At 36.1% G+C, this 10,644-nt stretch overlaps 1 protein-coding gene across 1 annotated transcript in view; it reads left to right on the top strand.

Moving 5' to 3' along the window:
* Nucleotides 535-10,644, top strand: part of LOC105157801 (lysine-specific demethylase 5B) — a 26,273-nt gene continuing 16,163 nt past the window's right edge. Inside the window, 10 exon segments of the mRNA XM_020693096.1 lie at nt 535-2,200; nt 3,446-3,503; nt 4,086-4,208; nt 4,989-5,046; nt 5,188-5,324; nt 7,028-7,186; nt 7,297-7,383; nt 9,231-9,404; nt 10,260-10,412; nt 10,502-10,644. The exon segment at nt 10,502-10,644 is cut by the window's right edge and continues 56 nt beyond it. Of these exon segments, the coding sequence (XP_020548755.1) occupies nt 858-2,200; nt 3,446-3,503; nt 4,086-4,208; nt 4,989-5,046; nt 5,188-5,324; nt 7,028-7,186; nt 7,297-7,383; nt 9,231-9,404; nt 10,260-10,412; nt 10,502-10,644 (2,435 nt within the window). The 5' untranslated portion in view covers nt 535-857.

Raw genomic sequence — 10,644 nt, 5'->3', positions numbered from 1 at the left:
TTGTGGAACGGGTGGACATTTTTTATATTTGAAATCGTATAGTTCATTGTACTTTTTGCAATTGTACAAAAAAATATACACTATTACATTTGTATAATTTCAATATTATAATTTTTTGAACTTTAATATGTTGTAAAAATTAATTTTATATAATTAATTTAAAAAAATTAAATTAAATAAAATTAAAAAAAATAAAAAATAACCAAGTCGTGGTTTCTGGTGTCGTGATTTCAAATCACGACATGGAGTCATGTTTTCAAACCACGACACCATGATTTTTTTTAAAAGAAATATTATAATCCGAGTTGCGTTTTCAAAACGCGACTCGTAATATTAATATTAGGTTATTTATTTAAATTATATTAATATTAGGTTATTTATTTAAATTATATTAATATAATTTATTTATTTTTTATTAATAAAAAATAATTAACCCCACCTCGAGACCATGATTACCATTCTTGTAATAATTCCCAATTCCGGGCCCAGAAAAGAAAGACCCGTTTTTTAACCTAAACAGTGAACAACAAACGACCTGCAGAAATCCACAACGAAAAGTTGAAAACCGCTTTTCTCTTTACTCTCTTCCAACTACTGTTAAGTCACGCACACAGATACACCATACGGACGGAATTAAGGACACTGAGAGCGAGATTGAGAAGCCCGCAGGGATTCTTCTCCTGAAATTTAAACCCTAAAATTTGAGGTATTCCATTTTCTTGAATTCGGGGTGTTGGCTATTTAGTTTGATTGGAGATATTTTTTTCTTGGATATTTGTTCATGCACTTTTTGTGTTTTTGGGTGTTACGTGTTTGTTGATTGATATTTGGTCTGGACATGAGATAGTTGAGAGCAAATGATGGGGAGAGGGAGGACAAGGAAAGTTGAGAAAGGGGTTTTAGGTGGGAACTCGAGTGGAGGTTTATCAAGTGGTTCTGGGTCATTGACGGTGCCTGCAGGGCCAGTTTTCTATCCGAGCGAGGAGGAATTTAAGGACCCTTTAGAGTATATATATAAGATCAGACCGGAAGCTGAGCCCTATGGGATATGCAAAATTGTCCCACCTAAATGTTGGAAACCCCCTTTTGCATTGGACATGGACTTGTTCACGTTCCCTACGAAATTGCAGGCCATTCACCAATTGCAAGCTCGGTCTGCGCCTTGTGATCCCAAGACTTTTAGATTAGAGTACAACCGATTCTTGGAGGAGCATTGTGGTAAGAAGGCGAAGAAGCGGGTTGTGTTTGAGGGGGAGGATTTGGACTTGTGTAAGTTGTTTAATGCAGTGAAGAGATTTGGAGGGTATGACAATGTTGTCAAGTTGAAGAAGTGGGGGGAGGTTTTTAGGTTTGTACGGCCGGGAAGAAAGATCTCTGAGTGTTCAAAGCATGTTTTGTCTCAGTTGTATTGTGAGCATTTGGTTGACTATGAAGAGTATTATTATCAATTGAATAAGGAGAAAAATAAGAGCTGCAAGCGGGGTGCGAGTGGTTGGAAGAAATGCGAGCCGGAGGTTGAGGTTTCAAGTGTGAAGAGAAGACGGAAAAACAAAGAGGGTGAGAGGGTGGAAGGGCATAAGCGAGAGGAAGAAGAGCTTGATCAAATATGTGAACAGTGTAGAAGTGGGCTGCATGGGGAAGTCATGTTGTTGTGTGATAGATGTAATAAGGGTTGGCATATTTATTGTCTTTCTCCACCATTGAAGAGGGTTCCTCCAGGAAACTGGTATTGTTTAGAGTGCTTGAATTCGGAGAAGGATACTTTTGGTTTTGTGCCGGGCAAGCAGTTTTCGCTCGAAGCTTTCAGGCGTATGGCTGATCGGATAAAGAAGAAGTGGTTTGGGTGGCCAGCTACTTCATGGGTGCAACTGGAAAAGAAGTTCTGGGAAATTGTGGAGGGTTCAGTTGGTGAAGTTGAAGTAATGTATGGCAGTGACTTGGATACTTCTGTTTATGGCAGTGGGTTTCCTCGTCAAATTGATCAAAGGCCTCCATCAGTTGAAGTTGACGTTTGGAATGAGTATTGTGCTAGTCCGTGGAACCTCAATAACTTACCCAGGTTACAGGGTTCAATGCTTCGGACTGTACACCAGAACATTGCTGGGGTAATGGTGCCTTGGCTTTATATTGGAATGCTATTCTCTTCGTTTTGCTGGCACTTTGAGGACCATTGCTTGTATTCAATGAACTATCTGCACTGGTATGTAGCTGATTGAATTTGATAATTTTAGCTGTTATTGTGTGCTTTTTTTTGTTCTCTGTCCAATCTTATGTCTTTTAAATGGATGAGAACTGTTGTCACAAGATCATTTCATACACAGTATTAAGAGTAGGTGATTTACTTAATTGCAAAAAATGAATGCTGTTGGCTCTTAAAATGTCTGTATCAAATTAGAAAGAATGCCAATTGAATGAATGGAAGGAGAACTTAACTGTGCAAAACTACTTACAGGAGGTATCTCCTCCTATACTATGTTTAAAAGGAATCTTAGTATGGTAGTTCAGTGGGACTCTTTGTTTTCTTGGTCTGAAGTGATTTTTCCTCATCAGTCTTTAATTTCAAGTGCCGTGTGAAACACGGTGTTGCATAGGTGTGGCCTGTGGTGTACATGCTTATAAGGTGCATTTACTATGACCATGTGTATGATGGATATCCCATTTTTTAACACAAATATTTTTCATACTTTTACCTTTTCTGTGAGAAAAACCTCATGCAATCTACTGTTGCTCTGTTATCTAGAATGAAATCTGTGTTCAAGCTTTCCTTTGCAAGTGTTTTTCATGAACATCCTTCATAGGTGATTAAAGTTTTCTTTTCACCATAGATTACAGATTCTGGTTTTGCTAAAACATATGTAGAGAATATGACTGAGAGAAGTTTGATATGCTCTTGTCACAGTTTAGGCTAACTGTATAGGCTAACTGAGAGAAGTTTGATATGTAGCTGACGAACTTATTGGGTTTTGATGTAGGAAAGTGTTTTTCAGATTTTATGAGGTGGGATTGAAACTAACAAACTATAAGATGGTGACTGAGGTGCTTAAGTGATCCTGGAAGCTCTTTTAACAAAAAAAAGAAAACATTATTAAGTTCAGCTGGACTGTCCTTTTCCATGGGGTTTGTGATTGTGATTACTCCTTGAGCATTTTAGATCAATTTTCTCATGTTGGTCATTGTTTGAGTGAAGTTGACTTTGCTTAATTTATAAGAAAATGTTTGTACTTTTGTAGTGTCTGTGATTGGCTGAACTGAGTTATAGATTGAGTTGATGTATTTCTTTTATCCTCTTGCTCTTAAAAAGATCATATGATTCTGCTTAATTTGACCTATCATTTAGTTCTTACTTTTTCTACCCTCATTTATGTTATGTCGGGTAATGAATTAATTAGTATATTATGTTGTTCTGTACTATTAAATGGACTTACTATTTTACTCATCCTTTCAGGGGAGAGCCAAAGTGTTGGTACAGCGTCCCTGGTAATGAAGCGCATGCTTTTGAAAAGGTATAGCTACTTTCTTTATTACTAGCTTTATGTTGCAGTGAGGGGTTACAATTATGCAGCCAAATTCAGAATAAGTATTGATTTTTAAATATAGCTGAAAAATAAGAAAAACCACAAATGGAGGTTTTCAACAAACTCCGGCAACATATTTTTCGTATGGGCCGCCTGTAGGAACAAGGACCAGATATTGGTTTTGGTAAGGGTTGGGGGCCCATACCTTATTCCTGTTAGGATTTTATTTACAGGTTAAAGTCATATTTGGATGTTTGTGATTATTCCTTATGCAACTTCTAAGATTTTTATGCTGTTCGTTGCATGTTAGAATTTCTTCCCTTTGGTGTCTGCAATTGCAATGCACATTTTCCCCCCTCGAATGTGTTATTTGGCTTTAACTCTTTTTCTCAAGTGTTTCTTCAATGATTTTATCCTTGTTTCTCTTCCATCTTCATTTCTATGGCTGAATGTCATTACTGTGTTTATTCGTCTTCAAGAACTATGTTTGCATGTATTGTGTTATAAGTGGACAGAAGGCTAACAGCTAACATTTTGTTCTAATTCCTTGACCACTTTCCATTTGTATAGGTGATGCGGAGTTGTCTGCCTGATTTGTTTGAAGCACAACCAGACCTATTATTTCAGCTTGTTACAATGCTGAATCCCTCTGTTTTAAAAGAAAGAGGAGTCCCAGTTTACAGCATTATTCAGGTATGCTTTACTGGTTTTTGATCTCAGAAACAGATGCTTTTGCATTTTGCCCATGTGTGGTTTATATAAATTGTATTTTCTTCTTTATTTTGGTTTTACTAGCTCTATTTGTTTCTTGCAATTTTTAATCTAACTAAATTCTTAAATAAATTAAAATAGTTATAGAGCCATGTAAAACATATTCAACAAAGTATCTCTGTGTCTGTTGCTGCAGTTTTAATCCACATTTCTTTATTTGTTCCCCATTCAGCTTTTGGTTATTTTATTCTTATTTTGATCTTGAATTGATGGGGGAACATGTACAAAACTTAATCTTGGTTCAGCTTGTTCTTCACAAAACTTAATCTTGGTTTTGTTCTTCACCACTCCTTCGTTGAGTTTTGATAGCTGATCGAGGGCCGAGTTTAGGCAGCTTGATTCCTTATATTCTTTTGGATGTTTTGCTTTGTTGGTGACCTTAATTGAAACAGGTGGAAGCTTTGTTCAAGGTTATTGTCTGATTAAATATTCTATCTCGAACAAGTCTTAACTTCATACTCAAGTGTAGTCTCAGTATCTTGGCTTATCATATTGCCAATATCAGATATTTCATAGTCATTCTTCTGAATCCTCTTTAATCTTTCTAAATTTTGAATAACTATTTACTGTTCCAGAAGCAAGAGTATAAAGCTCATTATCTGTTTAGTGATCTTTCATTCCACTTAACTTCATGTGACTTCACTTCTTATCTTTGTGTAATTGTTTTACTTGTAAAGCCCTATGACCAAATCTATCACGCAGGAGCCTGGAAACTTTGTGATCACCTTTCCTCGATCTTATCATGGAGGCTTCAACCTTGGTAAGCAAAAAATGCCTTGTTCTTGTTTCCTCTATAGGCTTGTGGTCCAAGTCTTATTGTTGGTGGCACGTTAACTTTAGTGCAGAATTTACTTATGTTTCACCTATATTTGGAAATTCTGATTCGTTATCATGATGGCAGGCCTGAATTGTGCTGAGGCTGTCAATTTTGCTCCTGCTGATTGGCTTCCTCATGGTGGTTTTGGAGCTGAGCTGTACCGGCATTATCATAGAGTGCCTGTTTTGTCTCACGAGGAGCTTCTGTATGTTGCGGCAAAGGTTCAACTGTCACTCTTCTTCCTTATTTTTGTTTCCTTTATGCAGTTTAGCTTCGTAATGATGGAATAATTCATGAGTAGACTCCATCCTTCATTTATTAAATGAAGCAATCACAATCATTTGGATTTTGGACGCGTTTTCTTACTGGCATTCGGAATTTTCAAGTCTTGTCAGAATTTCATTTTTGTCACTTGTAATGTTAATTATGGGGTCAGAAAGTCAAATAGGCTTGAAGTTCTAATCCACATGCCTGGTTAATTGGGTAAATGGTCCACGGAGTTGTGATCTTGTATTGGCCATCCTACCATATGCTTGCAGTTCTTGGAAAAAAAAGCGAAATGGGTTGTAGATGCCATCCTACCATATCCTTTCTGTCTCCCATTTTTTTCTGCTTATCATGCATCTGGGAGTTATCATAACCTCTCTACTCTCATGTTTTGTCCACTCTCACTCCATTTTTCTTTTCTTTTTTCAATCACAATTTATCTAAATTTTGAGGTACTGTATTTTCTGAATTCTAAATTCAAATGAATGCACTATATAATTTTAAGGAAATTGTAAATCATAAAGGCATAAACAAATATTTCATCCTAACCATAGTAGTCAGTGGCGCACGGCGCACAATGGCGCCAAGGGCTCCTGGAGCCATGGCGCACCGCGCGGTGCACGCCTTTTCAAAGGATGGCGCAAATATAAGAAATAATCTATATATTTATATAATTAGTATTATTTTGATTAAATTAATGTATAAGGAGTTAAATATGACATATAAAACAACAAATTGAACATAACAAAACTTCATATAATTAAATCATCCCCAAAAAAACACTGAACATAACAAAACTTCATATAATTAAATCATCCCCCAAAAAAAAAAACACTAAAGAACAATTAAAGCACTCAAAGATTAATAAAATCACATCAATTTCAAAGATTCAATCGGCATAATTAGAGCTTGTACTGCTGTACACGCCAAAAATTAACTTAGGAAATTAGGGTTTATTAAGTTAATTTTTTTAGGGTTTATATTTAGGAAATTAGGGTTTATTATCTTAATTTTTTTTTTAATTCATGGGCCTGGGCAGCCCAGCCAAAACCCAGGCCGCCCAGGCCCTTTTCTTTCATCGCGCACCTGGCGCGCGCCTGGGCAGCACCGAAAAGGCGCCCAGGCGCGCACTATGGCAGCGCCATGGGCGCCGTATGGCACGAGGGCTGCGCCTTTTGCGCCATTCCGTGCCATTGACTACTATGATCCTAACAAGTTTCAGAAGAATAAGCATGCATTGAGTTTGTCGAAGTTGGTAGTCTTTTATACATGTGTAATGGGTTTCAAATTTTTGTTGAAGAAATCAGACATTTTTGGTCATACAAGCAGTTAGCTTTTAGTACATTTTGAATATGGACCGTAATGGTCATACATTTAATTGGCCGTTTTCAATCTTAATGTGTTTGATGTTGCATGTATGCATCTCGGCATGCACGAATATAAAGGTACATGTACACTCGTATATGTATTTCATACAAATATTTATACAGTTGTATGAAATCATATGCATAATTATTATACACACATGCACTTGTATATGTTGCATGTCAATATCTGTGAAATGCTCACTGCCCTTGCCTGCTTATCATAAGTTAGTTGCAGCTTTTAGTTGTAACAATATTTTGGATATGTTTTTAGTTCTTATATTCTACTACAGAGTGAATTCGATAGCAGAGCATCCACTTTCTTAGAAAAGGAGTTGCTTAGGATATACAACAATGAGAGAACTTGGCGGGAGAGGCTATGGAGAAATGGCATCATTAAATCTTCTCAGATGACACCTCGTGTTAAGCCTGAGCATGTTGGCAGTGAAGAGGTAAATATGATGCTGTGGTTGATTTTTTCACAATCTGCAATTTATAATACCTGAGTGAGATTTTGCTTACTTTGACTAGTAACCTGATGCCTTTTTTTTTTTAATAAAAGGATCCGATGTGCGTCATTTGCCAGCAACTGTTGTATCTCTCTGCTGTTTCTTGCAACTGCAGACCATCGGCATATGTTTGCCTAGAGGTGAGTGACCCCAGAAGTATGACAACAGTAGGTGCATTTATATTCTAGTATCAGTTGCATCTACATAATTTTCTACTGTAGTGGTGGCTCCACTTCTACTCGCAATGGATGATGGATTGAGGAGCCTGAATAATCTTTCCTCTTCCCCCCAACCCCAACCAGTAAAAGATTATTTGCAGTTAGCTTCCTAAATTTTCATCTGCCTGAGAAAACCCGAGCGTGTTCCACCTCCTTTCATTTGTAATGTGCGCTTGGTTCTGCATAGGATTCCTTACATGAGAGTATGTAATTGTGATCACAAATATACGATTTTGTTCTTGTTCATTTATGTGTTTGTATAGCATATTAGGGACCTGGGAGCTATATATTTTTTTTCCTTACTGGTATGTTTATACATAGACTTAAATAGGTACTACCAATATTTTGATTATTGCATGAAGTAAATCATTGTATATTCTGATTCTATTTAATTGGGCTAATTACCAAGATAACCCACTCAATCTTATGCGAATTATAGAAACTACCTCTTTTGTCTGCATAGTTACATTCAGACCCTTGGTCGGTATTTGGCAGAGATGATTAATAAAGTAAACAGAAAATATTAGTTCTAGGATCAATCACACCTAGACCCCCTCTGAAATTTCAAAATTACGCTTCCCCCATAAAACTTCGAAAATCACACTATACCCCTTTTAAAAATGCTCGGTTTGTAAACCCAAACGAAAGTTAAGTAGTGAAACTTCTATTTTATCCTTGACTTTTTGAAAACATTTTAATTTTAAATGACCATTTCACCCTTGGATGTATTTATAATGCTTATATTTTGTGATGGATGAATTTGTTATATTTATATATTTCAATGGATGTCTCCATTGGGTTTTATGATCAATATTTTGAGACAATACTTAAACATTAGATTAAGAAAATCTCAACATTTATTACTAATTAACTAAAGTGAACATAAAAAATACTCTGAGAAAGATGCTTTTAGAAATGTCATCATGAATTTAGTCATGTGCGGTAACAATACTAGGCCACGAGTAGTGGGATTGTGAGCTAATCCCCTATTAAATTTGAAAATTTTAGCACCATAGTGCCTTTTAGATCACTCTAACCATTGTGTTACTATGATAATTCTTGCTAAGAAGAATGTTCATGCGGTGCCAATTCCATCATGGATTACTCTAATGTTTTTCATGTACAATGCTTAATATACATACCGATTAGCAATGTAGTATGTACTAGGAACTTTCAATAGATTGGTGGAATAAATATCTTTTAAGTTCTGTTTTTTCTTTATGTTCATATTGTTGTGGGCATGCAATTAAATTGTATGTTTTTAGTAGAATATATTTAAATAATTATGACCCAATTTATTTATGTAACACTAAAGGGCGTGTATGCAAAGTTTATATTGTTTTAAGAGGGTAATTGTAATATTTTTATTGATAAGGAGTGTTTGGAAATGGTATTTCATTTTGTTTTCTGTTGTGTAATATTTAGTTATGCTTCTGGCTTTCTCATTTTCTTGTTGGCAACATAATTTTTTTTAATTGATGAATTCAAAGTGTATGGTTTTGGTTTTTTCTTCTCTTAATGATCAATTCTGTACTCTTTAACAATGCACAAGTCCTTTGGAAATGGCCCCATGTTTCCGGTTTGCAAGAATGTTGTGGTACCAACTCACTATTTCCTAACGGCTTGCATGATCTAGCGACTTCATATCTTTGGCGAAGTTTTTCTTAAGCGATTCACTTTCTGTTTGCTATAGCCCCTGCATTGGGAAGTTTGAGAACCAAAAGATTTGTTGCAAATCATGCAATGGAACTCACTCTACTTTCTTGCAGCACTGGGAGCATCTTTGTGAGTGCAAGCCAAACAAACTTCGTCTTCTATATCGTCATACTCTGGCAGAATTGAGTGATTTGCTGCTTAAGGTTGATAAATGTAATTCCATAGAGGTTGCTGCAGATTCACATATACATTTGTGCTCACAAAAACCAGTGGCATTAGCAAAAAAGGTTAGTTGTAACTTTTTATTCACGGCAATTAGATTAATCTTCCTCTTTTTGCAGATTTGTTTTCTTCAAATTTTTCAGTCTGGTTGGGGTATCCCTACACCTTGCGCTCCGTCATGGGTGAATATGGCAAACTGTCTCAGTATCTCCATCTACATGGTTTAATGAGTGAATGTGCCAATTTTATTGCCCAGTTTCTCAATTCCCGCTTTTTTTAAAAATAAATATTTATAAGAATGTTATGTCCTTCCTATTTATTTTGACCTTTATTCACCTTCCTTTATATTTTGACTGTTTACATGTATCATTTTTGTTTAGTATGTGAAAGTAGTTGTGTGAATATCATCCCTTTCCTTGGAGATAGCATTTGTGATAAACTTCAGTTCTTCGTGAAGATCAAGAGCACTTTTTTAGTCAAGTTGATGAGAATAGGTCTTGACTTTTCTCTTACTTGTGTAAAAGCTCGTAAGTTAGGGATAACATGGGACATTTGGAAAGGAAAAATCATGTTTTAGGAATAATGCATATATTTGAATATAAGCAGGTGCAGTTTAGATCTTATAATGGAGTATACATTGTATCTGGGTATTGAAAGAATCAAATGTATGACAGTGTGGAGTTTTTAATTTATTGATTCAGATGTTGCTTCAGAATCATATCTCCTCTTTGAGTTTTAAATTTTCCTGTGTTATTCAACCACGTATCCTTGTTGTGTGTAAAGCATAAGTGTTGTATGCTGCTGGTTGAAACCTTTATAACCTGCCATAATGCTAGAGGTCTTTTTGCCATTAACCTAGGAACTGTTACTATATGCCAGTTTGGCATTCTGATTATGTTCATGATTTTCTCCATGTTAAGGTTAAGGGTGGTCATGTCACATACTTGCAACTTGCTGAAGAGTGGATTCTGAGGTCATGTAAGATACTTGAGCATCCTTACTCCAGGCATGCTTATGTCAGTGCAATAGAGGAAGCAGAGCAATTTCTTTGGGCTGGTCGTGAGATGGATCTTGTAAGCCATTAATGTCTTGGGTGATCCCTGGCTTCCTCAAGATCTTACTGTAAATGCAATTGAAATAGCTTTTGATTATCTGTTGTTAGGTGCGAGAAATTAAAAATAACTTGATTCAAGCACAAAATTGGGCAGAGGCCGTGGGAGATTGCCTCTCTAAGGTGAAATTATGGTCTAGTAATCATAGTTGCGGGACAGAGAGAGTCCACATGGATCAGATTAATGAGTTGCT

The sequence above is a fragment of the Sesamum indicum genome, linkage group LG1, assembly GCF_000512975.1.
Source record: "Sesamum indicum cultivar Zhongzhi No. 13 linkage group LG1, S_indicum_v1.0, whole genome shotgun sequence".
In the NCBI taxonomy this organism is placed as follows: Eukaryota; Viridiplantae; Streptophyta; class Magnoliopsida; order Lamiales; family Pedaliaceae; genus Sesamum; species Sesamum indicum.
Note: the sequence above shows the minus strand (reverse complement) of the source record. Positions and strands in the feature narration are given on the sequence as shown.